The sequence below is a fragment of the Salvelinus sp. IW2-2015 genome, linkage group LG11 (assembly GCF_002910315.2).
Source record: "Salvelinus sp. IW2-2015 linkage group LG11, ASM291031v2, whole genome shotgun sequence".
In the NCBI taxonomy this organism is placed as follows: domain Eukaryota; kingdom Metazoa; phylum Chordata; class Actinopteri; order Salmoniformes; family Salmonidae; genus Salvelinus; species Salvelinus sp. IW2-2015.
Window position 1 is genome coordinate 48926342 of NC_036851.1, and position 27812 is coordinate 48954153.

Consider the following 27812-nt stretch of genomic DNA (forward strand, 5'->3'; position numbering starts at 1 on the left):
ACCAAGACTCTTCCTAGAGCTGGCCGCCCGGCCAAACTGAGCAATTGGGGTACAAGGGCCTTGGCCAGGGTGGTGACCAAGAACCCGATGGTCACTCTGACAGAGCTCCAGAGTTCCTCTGTGGAGATGGGAAAACCTTCCAGAAAGACAACCATTTCTGCAGCACTCCACCAATCAGGCCTTATGGTAGAGTGACCAGACAGAAGCCACACCTCAGTAAAAGCCACAAAAGGTACTTAAAGAACTCTCAGACCWTAAGAAACAAGATTCTCTGGTTTGATGAAACCAAGATTGAACTCTTTGGCTTGAAAGTCAATCGTCATGTCTGGAGCAAACCTGGCACCATCCTCACGGTGAAGCATAGTGGTGGGAGTAGCATGCTGTGGGGGTGTTTTTCAGCGGCAGGGACTGGAACTAGGYCAAAGGTTTACCTTCTAACAGGACAACGACCAAAAATACAGTCAAGACATCGCAGGAGTGGCTTTAGGACAAGTCTCAATGTCCTTGAGTGGCGCAGCCAGAGCCCGGACTTGAACCCAATCTAATATCTGGAGAGACCTGAAAATAGCTGTGCAGCAAAGCTCCCCATCKAACCTGACAGAGCTTGAGAGGATCTGGAGAGAAGAATGGGAGAAACTACCCAAAGACATGTGTGCCAAGCTTGTAGTGTCATACCCAAGAAGACTAAATGTTGTAATCGCTAACAAGTTGCTTCAACAAAGTACTGAGTAAAAGTTTGGACACCTACTCATTCCATGATTTTTCTTAATTTTTTATATGTTCTACATTGTAGAATAATAGTGAAGACATCAAAACCATGAAATACCACATATGGAATCCTGTAGTAACCAAAAAAGTGTTCAAAAAGTGTTCAACAAATCAAAATATATTTTCTATTTGCGATTTTTCAAAGTAGCCACCCTTTATCTTGATGACAGCTTTGCATTTCAATTAACAGTTGTGCCTTGTTAAAAGTTAACTTTCTTTCCTTCTTAATGCGTTTGAGCCAATCAGTTGTGTTGTGTCGAGGTAGGGTTGGTATACAGAAGACCAAGTCCATATTATGGCATGAACAGCTCAAATAAACAAAGAGAAATGACAGTCCATCATTACTTTAAGACAGAAAGGTCATTCAATCTGGAAAATGTCAAGAACTTTGAAACTTTCTTTAACTTCTTTGGGACAGGGGGGCYGTATTGAGTAGCTTGGATAAAAAGGTGCCCAGAGTAAACTGCCTGCTTCTCAGTCCTAAAAGCTAGAATATGCATATAATTGGTAGATTTGGATAGAAAACACTCTGAAGTTTCTAAAACTGTTTGAATGATGTCTGTGAGTATAACTGAACTCATATGGCAGGTAAAAACCAGAGAAAAAATCCAACCAGGAAGTAGGAAATCTGAGTTTTGTAGTTTGTCAACTCTTTGCCTATCGAATATACAGTGTCTATGGGGTCATATTGCACTTCCTAAGGCTTCCACTAGATGTCAACAGTCTTTAGAACCTTGTTTGATGCTTCTACTGTGAAGGAGGGGGGAATGGGAGCTGAATGAGTCAGAGGTCTGCCAGTGGCATGAGCTGGTCATGCGCGTTCACATGAGAGTTAGCTTGCGTTCCATTGCAATTCTACAGACAAAGGAATTCTCCGGTTGGAACATTATTGAAGATTTATGATAAAAACATCCTAAAMATTGATTCTATACTTAGTTTGACATGTTTCTACGAACTGTAATATMACTTTTTGTCTGAACTTCCGCCTGGACCTGCCRGCGCGTCGTCAGTTTGGATTGTGTACTAAACGAGCAAACAAAAAGGTGGTATTTGGACATAAATGATGGACTTTATCGAACAAATCAAACATTTATTGTGGAACTGGGATTCCTGGGAGTGCATTCTGATGAAGAGCATCAAAGGTAAGTGAATATTTATAATGCTATTTCTGACTTTGTTGACTCCACAACATGGCGGATATCTGTATGGCTTGTTTAGGCTCTGAGCGCTGTARTCAGATTATTGCATGGTGTGCTTTTTCGGTAAAGCTTTTTTGAAATCTGACAGCGGTTGCATTAAGGAGAAGTTTATCTAAAGTTCCATGCATAACACTTGTATTTTCATCAACATTTATGATGAGTATTTCTGTAAATTGATGTGGCTCTCTGCAAAATCACCGGATGTTTTGGAAGCAAAACATTACTGAACGTAACGTGCCAATGTAAACTGACATTTTTGGATATAAATATGAACTTTATCGAACAAAACATACATGTATTGTGTAACACATCATCTGATGAAGATCATCAAAGGTTAGTGATTAATTTTATCTCTATTTCTGCTTTTTGTGACTCCTCTCTTTGGCTGGGAAAATGGCTGTGTTTTTCTGTGACTATGTACTGACCTAACATAATCGTTTGGTGTGCTTTCGTRGTAAAGCCTTTTTGAAATCTGACACGTTGGCTGGATTCACAAGTGTAGCTTTAATTTGGTGTATTGCATGTGTGATTTCATGAAAYTTTAATTTTTATAGTAATTTATTTGAATTTGGCGCTCTGCATTTTCACTGGATATCCCAGAGAGGTTAAGTGCAGTTGCAAAAACCATCAAGCGCCAATGATGAAACTGGCTCTCATGAGGACCACCACAAGAAAGGAAGACCCAGTTACCTCTGCTGCAGAGGATAAATTAATTAGACTTACCAGCCTCAGAAATTGCTGCCCAAATAAATGCTTCACAGAGTTCAAGTAACAGAAACATCTCAACATCAACTGCTCAGAGGAGACTCTGTGAATCAGGTTTTCATGGTCGAATTGCTGCACAGAAACCACTACTAAAGGACACCAATAAGAAGAAGCGACTCGCTTGGGCAAAGAAACACGAGCAATAGACATTAGACCAGTGGAAATCTGTCCATTGGCCTGATGAGTCCAAATTTGAGATTTTTTGGTTKCAGCTGCCGTGTCTTTGTGAGATGCACGGTAAGTGAACAGATTACCTCTACATGTGTTTCCCACCARGAAGCTTTGCTGGTGTCTGACTTATTTAGAATATATGCTTTTCAACAGGACAATGACCCAACACACCACTAGGCTGAGTAAGGGCTATTTGACCAAGAAGGAGAGTGATTGAGTGCTGCATGAGATGACCTGGCCTCCACAARCCGCCGATCTCAACCCAATTGAGATGGTTTGAGATGAGTTMGACCGTAGAGTGAAAAGCCGCTAACAAGAGCTCAGCATATGTGGGAACTCCTTCAAGAKTGTAGGAAAAGCATTCCAGGTGAAGCTGGTTAAGAGAATGCCAAGAATGTGTGAAGCTGTCAAGGRAAAGAGTGTCCTCATTGAATCWACAATATAAAATATATTTCYATTAATCACTTTTTTTTGGTTACATGATTCCATAGTTTGTCTTCACTATTATAATGCAGAAAATAGTAAAAATATAGAAAAACCCTTGAATGAGTAGGTGACCAAACTTGACAYGCACTGTATGAAAATATGATATTGCCATTTATTTTTAATACYTTTGCAGAAATGTCTAAACCAATTGTGTCATTATGGGGTATTGTGTAYATTGATACATTATATAAAGCAGTAATAAAATGTGAAAAAAGTCAAGGGGTCTGAATAKCCGAGACCTTTTGAATGTTTATYCCATCTACTGGTCATTGAGGCTTTGAAGCCACTGGTCAGTCATATTGGCACACCCCAGTAGGACCAGTCCTCCATAAGAAATCTACAGTATTTKAAATYTTACYGACAAAATTACATGTATAAGTATTTTMTTGTAGTGGGGACATTAACATCAGCAATCTCGATAACTATATACTTTAAGGGCAGTTTAAAAGTATTTGTATGCTTAGCTCAACATAAGTATGCATCGTGTCTAATAGAAGAAATGTGGCATAAACAAACGTAGACAAATACATTTCTCTAGGTTCCAAAATATTAAATGGTTAGTGTTACGATGGAGACTTCAGTGCCCCAATCTAAATGGTGTTTAGCATTTCCAACTAGTCCAATTATTCCCAACAAGGGGTACTAGGCCCATCCACAGGAGGGTACTTCAGACCATAAACTTACTGGTAAAATGCAACCGTGGGGGTACACYGGGCAGATGAACCTTCCAGTTGGTGGTAGGGAACCACTTATGATCATTAAAGTGCTCAGCCACTACGTTTCCCAGGCAAAACTGGTTTTCCACCACAGGTGGATGAATTCATGGCCCCGTTTTCAAAAACATGCTCATACTTTAAGACCAAAAATCCACTCACTGCCATTTTCCATACAAATAATTGTGAAAAATCTGTCAGACAARAGCCATAGAAAATTACACAATATTGCCATTACCCCTCCCCAGCTGTGAACAGCAGTCCATCATGCCACTTGGTGGATCAGTCAGGAAACTAGCCCAAATGCAGTCTAATCCATCAACACAAAAAAAACTGGAGACATGGCCATCATAGCACCAGTGCCAACTTAATCATTGAGAGCATGGTGGATTGATAAATGCAAGGACAAGCTCTCTTAAGATAATTTATTAAGACCACCATATTGTCTGTTCAACAAATCACCCTCAACACATACGCACTTCAGCCAAACACAGCATCAATATTCACTTTAATCMGCATAGCAAGTCAGAGGCCAACATTTTAAAACAAATCGTCCATGACACTTTATTAAAAAAAAATCAAAACAAAGTTACAAAATTCAAACTATACAGGAGCCGAAAGAGAAGGATTTTGTAGGGATTACAGTTAAAAGACAACATCAGTCCAGTGGGGAGACTCAAGGTCTGGGGGGACGCATTCCTGGGGGTAGTGGGCCTGTAAAGAGAATATTCAAGGATTAATAGTAAAAGTGTCAGCTTGAATAATGAAGCATCAACTCATTTTAACATCAAGTCTCCAAAGAGAGAACTCAGTCTGAGTTCATGGTTCTGGGCTCAGAGTAATCCTGCTTCAATGAGCTTCATCAGCATCAGGTTCAGCTCAAATGAAAATCATCACCGCAACAGAACCAATGTCTCAAAGGCTGCGTTTACAGACAGCCCAATTCTGATCTTTCGCCACTAATTGGTCTTTTGACCAAACAGACCTTTAGCCAATAACTAAGAAAAATATCTGAATTCAGATGTCTGTGTAAACGCAGCCAAACATCAACTTTACTCAGAATCCTGAAAGAAAGTCCCCCTCACCTCTCATGCCTGGGTGTGGTGGCCTCATGCCGGGAGGGGGCATACCCATTGGACCTCCACGTCCAGGGAGCATTCCCATTGGAGGACCCATGGGAGGCCTCATGCCTGGGGGAGGGCCCATCATACCTATAGTAAGCAAAGCATAGATTATGTTAATCCTAGTCAGTAAATTAATGCAAGCATAAATACCCACTTCCTAAATACATGTGTAGTGAATGTTCTGGGCTCAGAGTAATCCTGCTGATGTAATGTTTAATCATCAAGTTCAGCTCTAATGATCAATCATCACTGCAACAGAACAAAGTCTACTTTCCACTGAATGAWGCTAGGCAGCCATTGTGATTCAGTCCTTACCTGGAGGGGGTGCACCGCGACCCATGGGYGGGGGTCCTCCTCTGCCTGGTGGGTACTGTGTGGGGGCACCAGCGAGGGTGGCACCAGCTGCTGCTGCAGCGACCGTTCCCCTGCCCTGTGGGGTCATTACCTTGGGAGGGAGGGGTCAAGGCACTATTTAACACTGGTCAAACCAAATCGCGTAGTTCCAAGGCCCCAACTCAGATATCATAAACTCCGGAGACCGATTAATACTGAACTTGTGTAATCAAACTCTTGCAATTATACAAATCTCTACATTAAGATCTCAGCTCCGATGCAGCAGAGATGGTGCCGTTTTAAAGCACATTATCAATTCTACGCACTTTACCATGACTTATCAAACAAAYCCTATACTGCTAAATATATTGTTTTAGGAATTTTCAATTTGCCAAGCATTGTTCCATCCCGAAAATATATAAAAATATTGTTTGGAKTTAAGCAAAAAAATTAGTACCCACCCAAAGATTTAAATTGCAGAAAAATCTTTGGAAATCCTGCTTCAATGAGCTTCAACTCAAATGAAATGCCTCCCCCGAAAAACAACTAGTCTCAACCTTTTAGAACTTGAAAAACTGAAAAGCTGCAAGCGAATCGTCCACCATATAGCCATTATCCATCTTTAGTTTTCACTAAGATGCAGATGGGATAAGAGGAAACTTGTGACCCGGGACCTTGGGCTTACCTGTTGCGAGGGGCCTCCCACTCCTCTGACCGGCCCAGCGAGGCCTGCGGGTGCCTGGGGCATGGGTGCTCCGGCAGGGACGCCTCTGCCAGCTGCCCTGCCAACTCCTGGGCCTCCTGCCACACCAGCCAGGGGCACACGGGCAATGCCAGTCTGAAAGGGGGGCAACACTAGGTCAGAACACACCTATGAATTTCTAAGTACAGTTAAATCTCAGATGATTAAACAGCTCTGGGCTCAGAGTAATCCTGCTTCACTTGGTTTCAGCATCAGGTTCAGCTAAAATGATCATCACTGCCACAGAACAAAGTAACTTGTAACATTCTCACATTGATCCAAGTAAGCCACTCGTCAAGTAGGAAACACCTTCATTCATGCCTTCATTATGACATACACTGAGCATTTATACTACAGAAACCCTACAGGTGGTAAGGAATGGCTTACATCTTTGGGAGGGGGTCCTTCCACTGTCATGGAGACCAGATTCTCTCCTCTGAGCAGCACCAGGCCAAGTACCCGCTTCTCTTCACGCTCAGGCTGTTTGGAATTCTTGGGCCTGACAAGAAAGGTGAGAGTATGGGTTAAAGCAAAATATATATTTACRTTTTATTTCCCTATCTGAAAAGGAATACAGATTTAACAAATTTCATTTTAAGTCACTATTCATCCAATTGTACAAACAAATGTGACCCCCCCCAACTCCTCCAAAAGACTAACATTACAGGTTGGAGCAGTTGTGGGGGTTTAAGTGCCTTGCTAAAGGGCACACGATATCAGGAAGGATCTGATATAAGCAACRGTCCAGTTGCCAGCTCACTTCAACATTTTTACAGTCAGACCCAGGATTAGAACTGGCAACCATCTAGTTGATGMCTCACCTTTAACCATTAGGCTACCCCCCACTTCAGTGAATGTTTCTGGGCTCAGAGTAATCCTGCTAAGGTAATTTGTTTCAACATCAGGTTCAGCTATAATGATCAATCACTGRAACAGAACCACAGTCAACCTTTCTAAACCTGCCCTGTTCGAAAGGGGCAAATGATAATGATAGAGATCCAAAAGCAATTACTGATTGTTCTTAAACAAAACATGACTTACTTGATCTTTCTGAACTCGTCGCAGTCYCACAAGATGAGGTTCATGTGTTTGTCAAAGGCTTTGAAAGTCCCGATGAAGATACGACCGTCCTGCAGGATGCATCGCATCCTGAAGTCGATGTGTTGCAGCATCTTACTACTCTTTCCAACAGTCTGTAAAATGAGGCATAAATCAATAGGTCAAAATTGGCAATACTATACTAATTGACAAAACACAAAGTAAACCTAGTTAAATTAGTTACAGCATCAGATTCAGCTCAAATGAGCATCACTGACAGAYCCCAAATTGATCCAAGTTACCCACTGATTATTGGCAATCATTGCTGGCATGTAAATTAATAAATTCTTAACTCAGATCATGTTCAGACCTYAAGAACAAAAAGGAGCCTTGATTGTAGCAACTAGAAAACTAGGTAGGTTATAGATTGAATATATTAGCCAAGTACCGCTAGCTACCCCAACATTTCTTTTGGACTAACAGACAGTCAAGCGGCACTTTCGCCACGACAAAAGAGGTAAATTGTCAGGTGGACATTTCGATGGCAGCATACAATCATGATAACGTTGGCGGGTTTGGAACCTAACGTAAATGAATGAAGCCAGGCATGAGCATGCAGCCAACCAACTAGCGTTAGCTAGCTGTTACCTAAACAAGTTCTGGTCATGGTCAACTACGGCCAGGGTTTAGTTTTGCATGGACGTGATGGTCAAAACTGTACTGTATGCAAAAGCACATTACAACAGGAACATACCGTATGCCATTTATTTCAAATGGCGAATGTAGCTAGCTAGCCAGTTTAGTCTTATAAGCTAAGAGTGAAACAAAGGCCTACACGCCTACGTTGCACTGACGTTCATCACCGGGACAGAGATACCAAAGTTTCCACCGAATAAAAAAAACTTAAATATATCATAAAACACGTAGATCATACTTCAATTGAGTCAAGAATAAAGCCTTACCATGGTTGCAGTTCTGATGGCTCCGATGTAACTCGGATCACGCCAAACAAACTCAAAAAATTGACCCGCGAAGCTCCCAAACTAGGTGATGCCAGGTCCGTCTTTATCCGCGAGTTACAGGAAGTGACGATGCACTCGTGTGAASCCGTTAAAAGCGAGAAGCGCTCTTTACACGCCACTTCGATACAAACTATGACCGGAAGTAACTTCTTAGTAGCATGTTAGGAGAATTTACATAACAGGTTAGGAGAATTAAGTTAAATTCAGGAAAAGGTTTAGGGTTTGCGAAATGCTCTCCTAACCTGCTACGAAAATCACTATCGTTGGAAAAAAAAGTTGCTATCGAAGTTACGTGAAAAGTGTGTCATTCTTTCAGTCACTAAAAATAACGGACCTTGCTATCGTGGATTTAAAATGGTTAKGGTAAGYGTGAAGYATAGGGTACAGGTTAGGTAAGGCTTAAAGTTAAGGTTAGGGGCTAGGGTAAGAGTAGGGACATCCCAAGGATCCCGGATAGCACAAAACTCAAAATAACATCTAATTTATATTTTTGTTTCYTAACTCAATTATACACATTTAAAACAGATAATGGTAGACATGTATGATAATAATATAATGTACGCTCTGAATGGGTTCTTACGGGAACATAGAAAGTGAAACACACAAAAAAAATTGCGCAAGAGTAGTTTCCGTTGGGACTCCCTGCATGCCACTTCGGTACAAGTGCATTTTCGCCAGTGTGGACTCGAGTCACATGACTTTGACACATTTTATGACTTGAGACTTCATTTGATAGTGTGGGGTTTATATAAAGGTTTTTTGACATGCTTAACTAACTATAAGCTAGTAGGGCTTCGTATGCATTAAAGTTTGAATTGCTGACTCTTGTGAACCTGCATTTTCCATTGTTCTTCACTCTACCAGTGCTCAGGGCCTAACCATGAATATCAGCCTGAAATGTGTGTGTATGAAATATGTGTGTGTATGAAACAAATGTATCAGTAGTGTGAAGCTGTACTGTGTGACTGAGACTGTGCTAATCTTAGAGAGACACAGGAGGGGGGTGAATCAGGAGACTGCTGACCAGACAATAACAGATAAAACTATACACACGGAAAAACATATGTGAGTTCTGAGTCATGCACTATAACCCAATACTATAACAAACATGATTGAATATTAGCAACTGTATTATATGTGATTGAATACTATAACAAACATGATTGAATATTAGCAACTGTATTATATGTGATTGAATACCACAACAAACGTGATTGAATATTAGCTAACTGTTGGTCTGGGTTGTCTGTGTGTGTGTGCCGAAGAGTAACAGTTAGCTCAGATAAGAAGCTGGGAAGCTGTAGTTAGCCTTGAGCGAGAACAGTGGACATTGTATAACAGGTGTGAATAGCTCAGACAATATTACAGAGCTGTCTGACCCCAGTCTTTGGGGTGAAGAAGCGTAATCTACACAGCAACAGCGACGGGACAACAGAGAGCGCAAAGGGGCTAGGACTAGCTTATGTGCCAACATCAACGATAGGCTGGGTAAGTCTAAACCACGCCCAGTCTCTACTCTGACAGGCCGGCTCGGAAGTGGGAACTATCTCTGTCATGAGTATTTATTATAATGTCTTTGTCAGTAACAAGTGTCTTCTCTGTTTCCACCCTGCGGGTGGTGCAGAGAACCCGTATATACGAAAATGCATTTGCCATTTATTAACTTTTGAATTAAACAATTATTTAATCAAGTTCAGTTGTCCTATTGTTCTATCTCAGTTGAACTTACGAAACCCTAAACAATAGAAAGTAAAATAACTTGACTTGGAGCCTCAACACTCAGGACTCGACTTTGACTTGAGACTGATTACTTGTAATTGTCTGGCCAGGTTTTGTCACTCATTTTGTGGCACATAGTCTCAGCGGATTACTTTCCACACAGCCAGGGACAGTAATGCCCTTGCGAAAAGGAAAATAAAAAACTGATTGGCTAGGGAGACGCACACTCAGCCCTCTGATTAGACCAGCAAACTGTCAATCTACACAGGCCGGGGTGAGCTAGCTCAGTGAGAAAGGTTTGGTGTGTTAGTTGGGTCATGTGGAATCGGTGAGGGTAACTAGAAGTGGTCTAGTGATAATTGTTTGTGTTTCTGTTGGGCAGAGGAAGAATGCGCTCGAAGCAAAACGAAAGGGGCCAAGAAAAGTGAATTGTTTCGTTCTCAAGAAAGGGGAACCAATGAAAGGAGTGATAACTGGGGTAGTAGTAGATATAAATGTTGACCAGCTGACCGGTGWATGTGATGCTCGTCGTTTGATGCGACGCAGACAGAGTGGGGAAACAGAAGAGTCATTATCTGTTCTTTTGAGTTTTGAAGTTGAGTCTTTGCCTGACAAAGTGAAGTTAGGATATATAAYTTATCCTGTAGTAGCGTATGTGCCGAATACATTAAGATATTACAGGTGTCAAGCTTATGYGCATGTGGCAGCAGTGTGTAGGAGGGAGGGTACAAGGTGTGAGAAATGCAGAAGGTCATGAGACAAAGGAATGTGTAGTATTGGGGAAAGTAGTGGAATGTGTTAATTGTAGGGGTGCGGTTTCCAGGGTTAGAGCAGAAGTTGTCATATGCTGAGGCAGTGAAGAAAGTAGAGGAAGATGGGTTAAGGATGGGAAGTGGTGAGAGTAGTAGAGATATACCAGTACAGAGGGATAGGCRAAAAAGTTAAATAAGTTAGAGTAAGATTGGATTTTTAGCATTTATAGCAATYGTTATCAATTGTACTGCAGGGATGGAACGGAAGTCTCAGAAATGTGAGGTTATGGCAGRTGCAGAGAGGTATTTGGGTGTGCGAGACTTGACATCAGAAGCGTTACAGGGTGTGTTAAGTGGTGATGTCCCATCCTTTCAGGGTGATGGCATGAGGTAGGAATAAATACATTTAATTAGTGGAGTAGGGGGGGTGTTCATTTTATTTTATATAATTTTGAAACGAGTGAGTATAGTGTTAGATGGTAGGGTATTTATTTAGTACATTTTTATTTTTCAAGCAAAGTATAAGGGAGTTGTACTCCAGTCTAGTAGGTGGCTGTAAGGCAACAAATTGGATGCCAAACGCTGTTAAACCTTATAGAAGAAGAAGGTTTGGTGGGTGGGTTCCCACTGAATGGGGAAAATATTTTTTTCATACATATTTTAATTTGCTACATATAGCCTAACATTTGCATTTTATATTTATACCTTTGCTTATTCGATCTAGTCACTAACATAGGCCTGTGCCATTGCACCAAATTCTTGTTTCAAAAACATCTAAACTGTGCTTCAGAACCAACAAGTTGCGTGTCTTGAATGTTGATCAATGACCTGTTAACATCATTTGGCACACAAAGGAAAAGCTGTCATACACTTCGATCCAGAGAATCCCAAACATGCTCAATGGGTGACATGTCTGGTGAGCAGGCCCGGTACCACGAGGGGGCAAAAGGGTGCAATGCCCCCTTAGTTGGAATATTATCCCTATTCTGTACCACAATCTGCCCCCTCCGTCATGCCCAACCGATTTGTTGTGTATGCATGCAACTCCCTTGCATGCATCATACGTACGTCATACACATTTTACCAGTTGATTGGCCTTCACAGTAGAAGGGTGGGGTAAATTTGACCGTTTAGGTTTACTTTCAGTTACATACTACGAAGAAAAAAAGTTTCACAGCGCAGTTGGATGTAATTTAGCTAAGTTTAGCAGTTAGGTAGGTAGCTGATAGCATGATGGATATTAGAAAGTGGCTTCGCCAGGGCACAACTGCAGCATCGGATCAAAGTGGCGGGGAGGGGGAGAACCCCAAGGCCACTGACCCGATGCTAGGGTAGTTAGAGTGTTGGGCTAGTAACTGAAAGGTTGCAAGTTCGAATCCCCGAGCTGACATGGTACCAATCTGTCATTCTGCCCCTGAACAAGACCCACTGTTCCTAGGCTGTCATTGAAGATAAGAATTTGTTCTTAACTGACTTGCCTAGTTAAATAAAGGTAAAATATTTTTTTAAAGGCCAAGGTCGTCGAGGCACGCATCAAGCAAATAACATTTGAAATGCATGGTCATTTGGACAGAAAAACAAGCAAGGAATGCACAGGGAGCGGAGATTTCAAAACTTGTGAATTCTGCACAGCTTGCGAGATATCTTTTGTATTTATCATCGATTGTGGAATTTCTTGCTGTCAACGAGCTTCCTCTCAGGGTAACTTTGGATGCGATGGARGCAAGAGGGGAAGGGGGCGGTGGACTATTCCTGGTGATGTTAGATTATACGCTCGGGAAAGACAAGGAACTTGCTAGTGCCTTAAGCACAATTCCCTGCAATGCCACATACACATCTCATGACATCCAGAACAAAATAATTGGGCTCATGAGTGAGGTAGTCACAGAGGAAATTGTGAAGGAAGTAGGTGATTCATGGTACACAGTTAAAGTGGATGGGACTGAAGACCCAACCGGGTGAGAGAACYTTTCAATTGTACTCGTTATGTGGGCGAAAAACAACCGTGTTTGTGAGCGGCTAGTGTCAATGGCAACGAGTAAAGAATTTGATGCTTTATTGCTGACTAACTTGGTCCTGTCAGAGCTAACAAATGTTGACCTTAGCACCGAGAAGATTCTTAGTCAATGTTATGAAAGGTGGTGCAGGACAAACTGAATCGGGAAGTGCCGTATGTGCATTGCTTTAATCACCAGCTGCATTTAGTCATAGTGCACGCTATGTCCTCTGAGGGTGCATTGGATGACTTTTTTAATGTGTTTATTTCCCTTTACAAGTTTCTCAGGAAACCAACTGTGTCTGCACAATATTCAGGAGAGAAACTGTCCACAGTGAGTGTCATTATAAAATCTCTGGACAGCATCACCCACCTGCTCAGAGAAATCGAGAGTCCCCGCACCTACGGTACAGATGTGTGACTTGAGGCTGTGGGCCTATTGTGAACGCTGTTTACGAACCACCTACGGTACAGATGTGTGACTTGAGGCTGTGGGCCTATTGTGAACGCTGTTTACGAACCACCTACGGTACAGATGTGTGACTTGAGGCTGTGGGCCTATTGTGAACGCTGTTTACGAACCCGAGCTTCAGATTCATTGCCTTCATGGACCACAAAGTACTCAGCCAGCCCCCCCCCTCCCCCCAACAAGTTACTTCAGGCTGATTAACTGATCTGATCTGGCATCCGAGTCGTCCGCAGTGCCCACAATTGCGTGGAAAAACTACGATGTGACAGTGAGTTTGATGAGTTATGGGAGAAATACACGGACACCTCCGCTCCAAGCAAACGGTAAAGAGTAGTGAGTAGTAATCTGAAAGAATATGTGGTCAAAACAACAATGGGRCAGCAAGAAMAAATAAARGAGAGGGAGTGTAAAAMACTGTTTTTTTAGCACTCTGGATGCTGTACTGGGAGAAATGTCAGCAAGATTTAACGAACAAAACAGTCAACTTGTTGAGGCCCTATGTGCCTTGCACCTAGAAAATGAAACCTTTATGGATGTGGAACAGGTGAAACCACTGCTGGACTTAATCTCAGGAGACTTTGTGGAAACTGAGTTTACTGTCACACGCCAGTTTCTACAGACTGAAATCACCTGATCTGGAGAAGAAAAATGGACTACGCAGAGCATTTTGGATAGATACTCTGGGCCTCTAACAGCAATGCTTACTGTGATGACTGGCATTGAAACTGGGATTAACATTTGGAGCATCCACGGCAACTTGCGAGAACTCTTTCAACATTGAAAAACGTATTCAGTGAGCACAGACGGAGCATGTTGCACAGGAGGAAAGCGCAACTGATTCAACTGGCATTTGAGAGGGATTTTAGAAGCAAATTCCGTGGGGAGTGGAACGAGAGACTGCTGAGGAGGTTCAACATAGCATCAAGGCGGCTGCAACTCTTTTGAATCTGGGTACGAACAGGCAGCCTGGCTGGGCTTGTATTATTTAGTTATTTGCTAGCTTTTGYAAATGCGTGGCAAATGTCAGAAATAGGCATAGAAGTGATTTTCTTTATTGGAGTTGCTGCCAAGTTTTCTGCTTGATTTCTGTGATTGGATTGGAAATGTTTGGTTTATAATATAATCAGATTGTTTTTAATGTTGTTTATATGGTAGAAGAGGTGCTTTGCATTACATTGATAAGGGTGGGCAGACCTTGGCCAATGGTTGAGTAACGATGGAGCCATAGTGTTGCCATAAACAACTAGTTGCCATGGAATACTAATGTCTCTGTTATCATATGCAGKGTAGTACGGCACTCTCGTGGGAAGACAGCTTGGTAGCTGRGTCCAAGCTGCATTGTACTGATAAATCCTGGTAGTGCATTGTACATTATTGTTTYCTTTCCGCTATTGGAAATGCATTGTATTGGCATGGGTTATTACGGTAATTAGCAACTGTTTTGCATTGRGTTGATGAGTATTGTGCATGTAGCGTTGTCATAACTTGCAATTGCTCGAGTTGGTTATGAATTGTCCATGTTTGTAAAGTGGTGAAGTAGCCTGTATTCTTGCGGCAAGACAGCCGTGTGTGGCTGCAAATASATTGTGTGTAATTGTACTATCGATTATTATCCATCCTGTGTTATCAGCAAGRGAAAATAGTTGTGCCCCCTTAGTCGTTTCTAATGCCCCCTTCCAGGAATTGTGTACAGATAATTGCGACATGGGGCCTTGCATTACCATGCTGAAACATGAGGTGATGGCGGTGGATAAATGACACGACAATGYGCCTCAGGATCTCGTCACGATATCTCTGTGCATTCAAATTGCCATTGATAAAATGCAATTGTGTTCGCTGTCCGTAGCTTATGCTTGCCCATACCATAACCCCACCGCCACCATGGGGCACTGTTCATAACTTTGACTTCAGCAAACCGCTCACCCACARGACACCATATGTCACACGACACCATATGCCATCTGCCCTGTACAGTTGAAACCGGGACTCATCCATGAAGAGCACACTTCCCTTCTTGATATGCCACTCCTGTCAGGTGGATGTATTATCTTGGCAAAGGAGAAATGTTCACTAACAGGCATGTAAATAAATGTGTGGACATAATTGTAGAGAAATAAGCTTTTTGTGTGCATGGAACATTTCTGGGATCTTTTATTTCAAGCTCATGAAACATGGGACCAACACTTTACATGCTGCATTTATATATTTTTTTTAATTACATACATCAGTGGTGGTACTGGCTATATCTAAAGATAGCTGTGACACGCACTACCTTAATACTTATGGATGAAGATGTAACATATTCTGGTGAATTAATGACAATATTTTTGAGGAAGAAAAAGGCTACAGACTGTAACAGACCATGCTTTCCAGTGGTGACCTGTCATTCAGGGCAGGTTGGACAAATAATACAAAATATGTGTTGCCTGTTTTGCATGTTATTTTAGGATTAGTATGTGTCACATATCACTTGCAAACAATGTAAAAAAAAATATATATATATAAGGTAATAAACCGCATACAAACATGGTCTCTTTTTTGCTTTCTTGAGTAAGGCAGCTCAAAATGCAGGTGTTTCAGCCTAGCTCAGTGCTTTCTGTGTGGTGGGGCAGCCAGCGGAAAATACAGAAGTATGGTAATTTCTCTAGTTACGCTGTGATTGGCTTAGTGTTCTGACACTCATGTAGACACTACGTCACAGCAAAATCTACGAGGAGAGCTTGAAAATTCAAGCCCCTTAGGTGCTGCCATAGATTTACATTAGAAGTGCCCATCAAGAAGGTAAGGGCATTGGCCACAGAATAAATTACGTCAAATCACGTATATCTACTGTAGCTTTGATTGGACTGATCTGTCAACATCATACTTTCAAAAATCTTAGCAAGCAAGCTAGACAAGCAGTCGACATCATGAATCACGTTGACAATCTACTGGCAAATCCTTGTTCGCCATCCTTTGTCATATGAAGATAAATTATAGATAAAACGTATCAGTGCTCATTGGACATAAACATTACACAACAAATTGGAAATCGCAAATTCAACAATGAGTAGTTTGGAAGGAATCAGTGGCTAACTGAACGCGTTGCAAAGCAATCACTAGCCTGCTATTCAGTGGCGAGGGTGTGTGGTCCAATTCTGGGCTTAAGGGTCTCTTTTACCAAGCTTAAATGGATAAACATTCACATGCAACACCATGTGCCAGAAAAGGTTGAATACATAGGCCATGCTGTCAATCCAGCATAACTTCTGCCACGTACAAAACAACTGGAAACTCAGAACTGGGAATTCTCCAATTTCAGTGAGTTCAAGACAACTGGGAACTCTGAAAAAAATGAGCTCCAACTGGGAAAATACCTTTTGAACAGTCATCCAACTCAGAATTCCATGTCGGGAACTCGGGCCTCTTTCTAGACCTTCAACCTTCAGCTCCGACCTGAAGATCACTGACGTCATGATTCAACCTTGTTTCTTTCCGAGTTCCCAGTTGTCTTGAAAGCATCATCAATCTAGAGAATGCCACTTTGATGACAAAGTGCAAGGACCGCCGCGCCACCTTCCTGTTCAAGTGAGCACAGCACAACAAGGTGAGTCCTAAAATGTATTGTATGCTGCTGCATAAATGATGAAATATGACAGGGAGATATGTATACTGTAGTTAAGAAAGTAATACTAAGTGTATGTAGTGTAGTAAGCTGTTAGTAGCCCATGTGCCTCACCCTAATCATTTGGTCCCTTTCCCCCTCATAACTTAGCCTACTGTTCTGACTTGGTGGTGCACATGTAGCCTATAGCCTGTTTTAGAGAAATGTCATCATCGAATGTCGTAAGAGCTTTGTCTGCTTAAATGCCCCCTTTATTTATCCTATGGTTCTGACTTGGTGTACAGGGAGAATACTGTAGGAATGGCCCATGTTCTGAATTCTGTGCTGTACATTTCAAAAGTGCTGAACAAATAGTTATATTGACTACATCAGTCTTAACTCGCTCATTAATGTCTTAATCGAAATTACGGATTGCCTCTTATCAGCTCATTACATTTACATTTACATTTAAGTCATTTAGCAGACGCTCTTATCCAGAGCGACCTACAAATTGGAGCAGCTCATCGTTCCCTTATGCCATAGTTTGTACATCTCAATTGTCAGTAGAAACCACATTTGTTTAATAAGCAAGTCAGCCATATCAGCTGTTTTTTTAAGGCAGTAAATGAGGCTGAATTAACTGTTTCGCTGCCAGACAAGGCTCCACTGATAGCCAGGTTTAGCTGTGGTTAGGATTCACTCCATGGTGCTGAAAAGAAAGCTCTGCTGTTGGGACAGTTTTATGTAGGCCCTAACAGTTTGTTGGCACCGTTTGTCACCGTTATAGTGCAATTAATGTATTGTTTAGTGTTGTGTTGTGGCTTTGCTGGTAMGCATCTAAAATAATTTGAGTTTGCCCCACCAAGATTTACATGCTAAAATCGCCACTGATGCTTTCCATCCGATTCTGCATCATCCACTGCAMACAGGTAGGCCATATGATCCTGCTTGCTCTGGATTCCAGAGAAGTGGCAATGTGACATATCCCGAGACGATATTGACTGCTACCATGAATGACTTTCAGCTCAAAATGCAGGTGTAAAACGCCGTTTATTTCTGTATCTTGCGTTTTGAAAATGCATCATCGTTTTATGGCTGTAATTACAGGCTACATTTGCGCAGCCATTGTGCGCGAGTGCATGTGCATGTGCGGCGGTTGCAAGCTTTGAACCACTCCTTTTTGGGGTTTGTGGGTCAAAAGGTTTGAAAACTACGGAGCTAGCGATCAGATTGGGGATTTGCTGTACAGCTAGAGGATCGGGTGCAGCACAATCCGCAAATAAATTGTAGGGAGAGAGTATTGCTATAAATGAAAATGCAGCCCCAAAAATGGTTTGGTGATCAAGAATATGAACAAATGGGGCAACAATTGAGAGCATAGGTCTACAGGACTTTACTCTAAACTCGACCGGTTCTACTTATGACTGATTTCGAACTTGTGATTTGAGACTTGCTTGTGACTCGAATAATAGTGACGTGTCCCATCTCTGATTTTCGGTAACGCTTTTCCTAACCTTAACCTAATTATCCTAACATGCTACATTTATTCTCCTAACCTGCTGTGTAAATTCTAATTTGCCTTTCCATTGAGGGATAAAGTGGTAGTTTCCTTGGAAACGGCTCGGGCTGCAGCAAAGGCTTGCGACAAAGACACAATTTGTATTATTACTCCGGTCTGTAGGCTATTCTTTCAGTTTCTCTGCCCATGTCCCATGCTTTTGTTTGCTTTTGTCTGTGTGTGTGTGTGTGTGTGTGTGTTTACTTGTAATTTGTTTAACATGGAATGGTTATGTAGAATTTCTTGAAAATGAATAATTCCATTTATACAACCTTCCAGTGATTGGCATTAAAATGAAATGGTTCCACACAGTTCTACCACAGGTTCTGCTGTCTCCAGCCATCACAGGCCACAGCAAAGCTTGACCGCCGAGGCTCGCGCAGCTCAGTCGCATGCAGCATGAGCTTGGTGTTGTTGCCACAGCAACCACTGAAGAGAAATCCGTGCAGGTCCTGATGCTACGGAGCTCGCGCTACCGCATTGAGGGGGATGTAGCAGTCGGACACGGGCAGATGGGACCTCAATATCGACAGTGACTCACCGACAACGCGCGACACTAGATAACAAGGGAGGGAGAAATGTGATGGCGATAAGCCTCGGCTACCTTGGACCTTGACGGGAAGACATTGTCACACGGTGTGCCAGGTTGTCCTACACTTYCGGATCAAGGGTGAGTGCACCTAACTGCGGCGAAATGTGATTGCTGGATTAGTCTGAATCTAAATTAGGCTTGTTGCAACTGGGCTATATTCAATCGCAATGAGGCTATGCATTACACAAATGTCACACGGCTCACACCTATATGGTTTTGACAAATACATATAAAAAAAAATATATATATATTCGTACAATATTATTAGTCTATAAGCTAGTATACAGGAGAATAGGTTACATAATGTATTACATCTTCGGGATGTTGAATTCTAATGAGTTGGTTCTAAATACTATTCCAAAGCAACAGGGCTGGCATTTGTTGTTCTTGTTGGGAATTATAATACTACAATTATAATACATACATTAATGCAGCACAACAGGCTAATAGAAACAACAACTGCTGTAAACATGTTTTTGCTGAAATAAATATCTAGCCTATCACAATAGGTTCTAGGCTAGAATAATATTGGTCAGTTTAATTGCCAAAACTAAATATGGAGTCCATTTTAAAAGGCGTTTTTGAAATCGCCTGTATTGATAAAAAATTTGCAACAGGAGTTCCAGAGGCTTGCTGCTGAGTAGAATAATTATTAGAATAAGCTATTGTTTTAAATCCTCATAAGCCTTCAATTGGACATATGTGTTTTCACTCACAAAGTAGTCATTTCATTAGTGCCAAAATAGTGTTAACATGGTAAATATAAACAGCTCAATGTCTTGACTTTGAGAAACGTCAACAGGTATTTATAATTCAAAAAAATTACTTAAGACAGGGTTGAAAAATGAATCCCCAAGAACTAGTATAATCAAAAAAAATGTAAGTGTCATTATTTGACTTGGCCATTTTTACCCCAAAAATMAAAGGGYKAWWWWTMAAATGAAAGTTGGAGAAGAAGAATTCACTGAATTATTGATGTTTTATTATATATACTCTTTTTATGCTATAACTATTTAAAAAGGGGATTTGATTAATGTTCCAAAATGTWTACAGGTCAGTCAGTACAGGTCTCAAAATGCCTGGCAACAACATGCATCTAAAACAATGTTGTTTTACTGCATGTCTTATACTTTAAAAGCAACCCAGCAACCGTGCATTTGCTGTAAGACAAGAAAAGAAACCTAATTGTACAGCTTTTAAAAATCATTGGTGACTTCAGTCAGTCAGACCGGGAGTGCAATGAGTGGAAACGTGTGGTTGACCACCACTATTCCCAGTTGCATTTCCTATCAACCTGTCTGATCACATCAAATCAGAACAGAGTTGACTATTTGCTGTGTCTAAAACCAGAAAGAAGAAGACACAATAGTGTCTGTCTCATAAAGTATGGATTGTTTTTCACTGTTCTCTGCCAAGTGTGCTTATATTTCAGTATAGTTTACAAAGTAGGAAGGAAGTAGTTGGGCTAAACTATATTTTTACATTCAAAGTGAATTAGCTTCAACGTATTATACAGTACCAAAATGCTACTATTTTGAATATATCTCAGGTTCAAAGTGAATTATTCAGTGTACAGCAGTTTCTTTTGGTTCTTCATATCATCTTGTCAGGTATGTGGATTGTTCCCTGCAGCAAATATAACGTGAAAACTGATTGTTTGTTTGTGTTTGTTTACACTATTCTGCTTTGTTTTATAGTTGATTTAGGATTTAAGGCCTGTAATGCGATTGGTGCTTTCTTGTAATGGCGATAGCCCCAGTAATGGCTACGTGCCTTGAGCAAGGCACTTAACCATAAAATTGCTCTCCATTCAGGGGCGCTGTACCGCAACTGACCCTGTGTGTTTGTCTGGAAGTGTTGGGAAATTTGCCTGACGACTCAAACTGAATTCTTCCGCTGCTCTATGTTCGCTACATACTTCAGTCTGAGACTGCCGTCGTTATAGGTGACGTCTAAATGAGAGGTGTTGTACAAAACAAAGTGATCAGCCATTTGATCGTCTCTAATCAATCAGAATGTCAAAGCCAATGACACATTTTCTAAACACCGCTTTACCCACTTGTGTTCTGGCTCTGGCCCGACCCATCTGTTTCTGGGACCAATCAGAACAGTTAGAATGTGTTTGCGTTCTAGAAATTGTCGGAGAGGTACTCACGTCCAGACTCACTGCGGAGAAGAAACTAACGTCCGTGGGCGTGGTGTATCATTTGGCCGGAGCAAGGAGTTTGGGTAGCCAGGCAATTGGGAAATAGGCAAAAGACAAATGGCCATTATAACCAAATGGACAATAACATTTCAATTATATTATATTCTATTCAGTTACGTTTCTACATTGTGGAACAGCCAGGCATATCCTAGTGGGAAAATAGGAGATGTGTAAACATAAACAATATCTGAATGTTACCTGTTTCTGAATAAAAATATATTGTATAAAAAAGCAATAATTCACTATAGAAATTATAGCATTTGTTTGCGGATGTAGRGTGTAGGGAGCCTTGGTATTGGCACAGTGATGTGTGTCAGTGTTTGTGCCTGCCATAGAAAAGGGGCCACAGATGTTTGCCTGTTGATCTGACATCATGCTGGCTTCTTAACAGGTATCTTACCTCCGACCCAGCAGGCCACACCAGCTGCCACAGGCAAGGCTTGATGGCATGTAGATTTCCTAGAAAACAATGCCCAAAGCTACATAATCCCTTTTGGAAATAAAATATATTGAATATATATATTTTTAAAATTTCAAAGCACTTGAAAATATACAGTGTAGTATATTGATAATATATTTGTGTGCAATATATCTCATGTCATAATATATTGGAAAAATATACAACTATTTGCCACATTCAGATATTGTAATATACAATACAATGATAACATATATATATATATATATATATATATATATATATTTATTTTTTACATTTATTTCACCATTATTTAACTAGGCAAGTCAGTTAAGAACATATTCTTATTTACAATGACGGCCTAACCCGGATGACGCTGGGCCAATTGTGCTCTGCCCTATGGGGCTCCAAATCACCTCCGGTTGTGATACAGCCTGGAATCGAACCAGGTTGTCTGTAGTGATGCCTCTAGCACTGAGATGCAGTGCCTTAGACCGCTGTGCCTCACGGGAGCTCATATGTAGGCATACAAGTGTGAAATGTTCTAGATAATTATTTGCAGTTTCTTTGTCCACTATAAAAGGCAAGAATAGACTAGCAATAAAAGCAATACTGCTTGCCAAGTTGACATTCAATTAAAGGGCCAGTCTGCAGTTGAAACAATAACAATCCATAATTTGAGGGATGGGCCTGGAGAATATGTAACCACTCTCAAATTAATAGACAGCTATGGATGGAAGGACTGACAATTCATGATATCACAATTATCTTTTTAACCATGTTATGAGGCTACAGTGTTTGTTTACATTTACAATGTTTACACACATTGGAGTAAAACAAGCTTATGTTTTGGGTTATGATGGGGTGTGCCAGTTGAACTAAGCTCATGAGGCATTTATAAGTTATATTCTTCAYGAATCAATGGGTATATATCTTTAATTTATTTAAGTCCAAACATTTATGTAGCAACTGCAGATGTCCCCTTTAAGGAAATGGTAGGCGATATATACTGAACCAAAATATAAACACAACAATTTCAAAGATTTTGCTGAGTTACAGTTTATATACGGAAATCAGTCAATTTATAWAAATAAATTAGGCCTTAATCTATGAAGCCGGTTGGACATACTGCCAAMTTCTCTAAAAGGATGTTAGAGGCAGCTAATGGTAGAGAAATTAACATTKAATTCTCRGGCAACAGCTCTGGTGGACATTCCTGCAGTCAGCATGCCAATCACATGCTCCCTCAACTCTAGACATCTGTGGCATTGTGTTGTGTGACAAAACTGCACATTTTAGAGTGGCCTTTTATTGTCCCCAGCACAAGGTGCACCTGTGTAATGATCATGCTTCTTTATATGCCACACCTGTCAGGTGGATGGATTATCTTGACAAAGGATAACATTTGAGAGAAATAKGATTTTTGTGCGTATGGAACATTTCTGGGATCTTTTATTTTAGCTCATAAAAAATGGGAGTAGGACATTTTATGTTTTGTTATTGAGAGCCATGAAATGACACAGTTGGCTATTGTCTTCCTCATAATTCTACCTCTGGTGAACAGTGATGCCTCCTCCACCTGTCTAGAACCCACCCTGGATGTATTGTCAGCTAATTAGACAAGGAAACACTATGTATTCCCACTGGGCACACACTGGTTGAATCAACGTTGTTCAGTGAAATGACGTTGGAATAGACGTTGAGGTGACGTCTGTGGCCAGAGGTGTCTGCAAGCGTGTTAATGCCTTTGCAAATGATCAAACTGACACCAAATGGAAGTTGTTAAAAGCCACGAGAAGAGCTCTATTTTCTATTGGGCTCAGGTCAATGGGAATCCTGAGGATATGAATGCTCATGCATACAACACCAGTAGTCTATTTTCTCTGTGTTCCTCAAACAGCAGTATCAGTCTCTGTGTGGTAACATGAGAGTCACGGTTCCTACAGCGTTGCCGTTCGTCACTTAGTTTGCTCGGTTTCCCAAAGAGCTCTGGTAGGATACAATAGTAGCTTAGGGAGACTCAATTTCAGTGGCCTAGAGGATTTGTTTTGAGGTTTGTATTGTAAAAAAAWAAWAATAATACATACAGCTTAGTCTTAGTGCATATACCTATAATCTTAGTCCTAAATGCATTTTTGTTACCCTAGTTCCCGCAAGTTATTTCCAAATATTAGCTTCATAGGGACCAAGCTATATTTAGCTCATGCACACAAGCTTTTTCGAAATGAGGGCAACTTTATTTTGTGCTCATTAACTAACCAAAGACACACACTCGCTTCATCAGAGTGGATAAAATACAGCTTCATCAAAGTGATAAAATACAGCTTCATCAAAGTGATAAAATACAGCTTCATCAGAGTGATAAAATACAGCCTTCAGTCAGAGTGATAAAATACAGCTTCATCAGAGTGATAAAATACAGCTTCATCAAAGTGATAAAATACAGCTTCATCAGAGTGATAAAATACAGCTTCATCAAAGTGATAAAATACAGCTTCATCAAAGTGATAAAATACAGCTTCATCAGAGTGATAAAATATGTCCGGCGTTTTACAGTGTCCCTTCAGGATGTGTAGCCGGTAATTGCATTTTTGTTTTAAATTGCAGACCAAGAGGACAACAGTGCTGCTTCTAGTGCCTCCTTGTCCCTAGCATAAACATCTTGTCCTTAGAATAAACATCTATTCAAATAAACATATATTCCTTGTCCCTAGCATAAACATCTATTCAAATAAACATCTATTTCTTGGCCCATAAACATCTATTCCTTGGCCCATAAACATCTATTCAAATAAACATCTAATTTTGCCCTAGCATAAACATCTATTTAAATAAACATCTATTCCTTGTCCCTAGCATAAACATCTATTCAAAGAAACATTTCCTATTGTTTATGCAACCTTGTGTTCTTCTTCCCATCCCCAGATCCCTTAGAGACAACCTGCCACCCAATGTCATCGTCATTATCTGTAAGCTATATCTGTCTCTTCGCTCTCCTCTTTTTCAGTCTCTCAATTCCATCAGCATAAAGAGAGGGCTCCCCTCCAACCTCGCTATCGCCCCGCTGTCTTAGAAGGGAAAATAAGGAGGCATTATATAAAACACCTTGTGTATCCCCCCCAGCTCTACAGGTGGGATATTTATAGACACAGTTCAGATTCTAACAACCTGTGCGCAGGACAAAAAAGGGAGAAGGAAAGATGAAAGAATGAAGGAAGGAAGGAAGGAAAGAAGGAAGGAAGTGTTACATAATGACAGAACAAGCGGTGAGGGAAATCAGATCTGTGCACTTGTAGTGTGCTGTGCTACTCCTTCACTCTCCACTATCTCCCACTGACATTCTGGTGTGTGACTCATCGTCTCAGTAAACACACAGAGAGAGAGAGAGAGCGAGGGAGAGAGAGAGAGAGAGAGCGAGCGAGAGGAGAGAGAGCCCATACATATGTGCTACAACTTGTTGGTCGACTATTTCGATGGAAGGAAAATTATTTCATGCATTTTAATGGCTGATAAAAAAATAAGCTACAGTTGAAGTCAGAAGGTTACATACACCTTAGCCAAATACATTTAAACTCAGTTTTTCACAATTCCTGACATTTAATCCTAGTAAGAATTCCCTGTCTTAGGTCAGTTAGGATCACCACCTTATTTTCAGAATGTGAAATGTCAGAATAATAATAGAGAGAATTATTTATTTCAGCTTTTATTTCTTTCATCACATTCCCAGTGGGTCAGAAGTTTTACATACACTCAATTAGTATCGGTAGCATACCTTTAAATTGTTTAACTTGGTCAAATGTTTCTGGTAGCCTTCCACAAGCTTCCAACAATAAGTTGGGTGAATTTTGGCCCATTCCTCCTGACAGAGCTGGTGTAACCGAGTCAGGTTTGTAGGCCTCCTTGCTTGCACATGCTTTTTCAGTTCTGCCCACAAATATTCTATAGGATTGAGGTCAGGGTTGTGATGGCCATTCCAATACCTTGACTTTTTGTCCTTAAGCCATTTTGCCACAACTTTGGAAGTATGCTTGAGGTCATTGTCCATTTGGAAGACCCATTTGCGACCAAGCTTTAACTTCCTGACTGATGTCTTGAGATGTTGCTTCAATATATCCACATAATTGTCCTCCTCATGATGCCATCTATTTTGTGAAGTGCACCAGTCCTCCTGCAACAAAGCACCCCCACAACATGATGCTGCACTCCTGTGCCTCACGGTTGGGATGGTGTTCTTCTGCTTGCAAGCATCCCCTTTTTCCTCCAAACATAACGATGGTCATTATGGCCAAACAGTTGTATTTTTGTTTCATCAGACCAGAGGACATTTCTCCAAAAAGTACAATATTTGTCCCATGTGCAGTTGCAAACCGTAGTCTGGCTTTTTTATGGCGGTTTTGGAGCAGTGGCTTCTTCCTTGTTGAGTGGCCTTTCAGGTTATGTTGATACAGGACTCATTTTATCTGTGTGGATTATTGATACTTGTACCTGTTCCTCCAGCATCTTCACAAGGTCCTTTGCTGTTGTTCTGGGATTGATTTGCACTTTTCGCAACAAAGTACGTTCATCTCTAGGAGGACAGAAAGCGTCTCCTTCCTGGGCGGTATGAAGGCTGTGTGGTCCCATGGTGTTTATACTTGCGTACTATTGTTTGTACAGATGAACGTGGTACCTTCAGGCGTTTGAAATTGCTCCCAAGGATGAACCAGACTTGTGGAGGTCTACAATTTTGATTTTCCCATGATGTCAAGCAAAGAGGCACTAAGTTTGAAGGTAGCTTTGAAACATCCACAGGTACACCTCCAATTGACTCAAATTATGTCAATTAGCCTATCAGAAGCTTCTAAAGCCATGACATAATTTTCTGGAATTTTCCAAGCGTTTAAAGGCACAGCCAACTTAGTGTATGTAAACTTCTGACCCCCTGGAATTGTGATACAGTGAATTATAAGTGAAATAATCTGTCTGTAAGCATTTGTAGAACAAATTACTTGTGTCATGCACAGAGTAGATGTCCTAACCGACTTGCCAAAACTATAGTTTGTTAACGAGAAATTGTTGGGTGGTTGAAAAACGAGTGTTTAATGACTCCAACCTAAGTGTATGTAAACTTCGACTTCAACTGTACATGGGCAGTGCAGTGGACTTCAACTGTATGTAAGGAGGGCCCATAACATAATAGTGGTTTCCAGTGCCACATATCATAGGGCTCCATCAATCCCTTTGCATACCCAACCCCCGTTATGCACAAATTCTCAGTACTGTGGATTGGATTAAAGAGAGAGGTGTGTGTGTGGAGGGTGGATTGATGCCCGTGACAGAAAGGAGGTGATGAACGGTGACGAGGTAAATTACAGAAGGGAGGGAGGAGAAAGGCAAGTTAAAGGGGGCTATAGACCCCCTCTATTTACATGTTGCTTATGAGTGCATTTCACATTACTTTTGGATTGTAAGTCTCGTATGAATGTCCTTGCTTAATATAATGTTTGTCATCATCGCAAATCAACTGCATAATACTTTAAAAACTTTTCAACCAGTAAAATGGCTCTTTGGCTATCAATGAGGATATCAATGAGTGTTAGCATTCTAGCTAACAACTGCTGCATCAAAAATAGTTATTTGCAAAGATCACAACCAAATATAACCTTAACGACTGTTCAAGCAAGAAATCAAAATATCATTGCAAGCGTATGAGAACCCCAAAATGTTATTTTGTTGAAGTAATAAAAACTTGAATCTAGGCTATGTTGAATGGGCACAGATGGAGATGGCGTTCTGACTACCGCCAAGAGTCGCGCGCATCTGAGCATGATGTCAGTGTGTCGTGTACTGAAATAGGATCTATTACTGGGGACATTGAGGATCACCACAGTACCTATTATGGATGATGAATCATGATAAGCCCATTAAAGGTTGCAACTGGAATGACATTGGATGACCATAAAGCATGAGATGAACGCTCTCTTCCGATGAAGGATGAGCTCTGGATGTAGGCTGTATGATAGTGATGAAGGATGTGGCTCTGGATGGAGGCTGTATGATATGATGAAGGTGTATCTCTGGGATGTAGGCTGTATGATAGTGATGAAGGATGTGGTCTTGGGATGGAGGCTGTATGATAGTGATGAAGGATGTTATCTCTGGGATGTAGGCTGTATGAT

At 41.0% G+C, this 27812-nt stretch overlaps 2 protein-coding genes across 2 annotated transcripts in view; one reads left to right on the top strand and one right to left on the bottom strand.

Moving 5' to 3' along the window:
* Positions 1-4512: 4512 nt before the first annotated feature.
* snrpb (small nuclear ribonucleoprotein polypeptides B and B1) lies at positions 4513-8457 on the bottom strand. The gene is made up of 7 exons (XM_023997315.2): positions 8302-8457; positions 7343-7494; positions 6689-6800; positions 6245-6397; positions 5542-5671; positions 5188-5313; positions 4513-4816 (listed from the first exon to the last, which is right to left on the bottom strand). Exons 1-7 carry the CDS (start codon positions 8302-8304, stop codon positions 4779-4781), a joined length of 714 nt encoding a protein of 237 aa, XP_023853083.1. The 5' UTR covers positions 8305-8457; the 3' UTR covers positions 4513-4778.
* Positions 8458-18810: 10353 nt separating this feature from the next.
* Positions 18811-27812, top strand: part of LOC111970515 (E3 ubiquitin-protein ligase RNF182) — a 15091-nt gene continuing 6089 nt past the window's right edge. The window contains exon 1 of the mRNA XM_023997316.2: positions 18811-19108. The gene's annotated coding sequence lies outside the window, so the exon portion shown is untranslated. The remainder of the gene's footprint in view (positions 19109-27812) is intronic.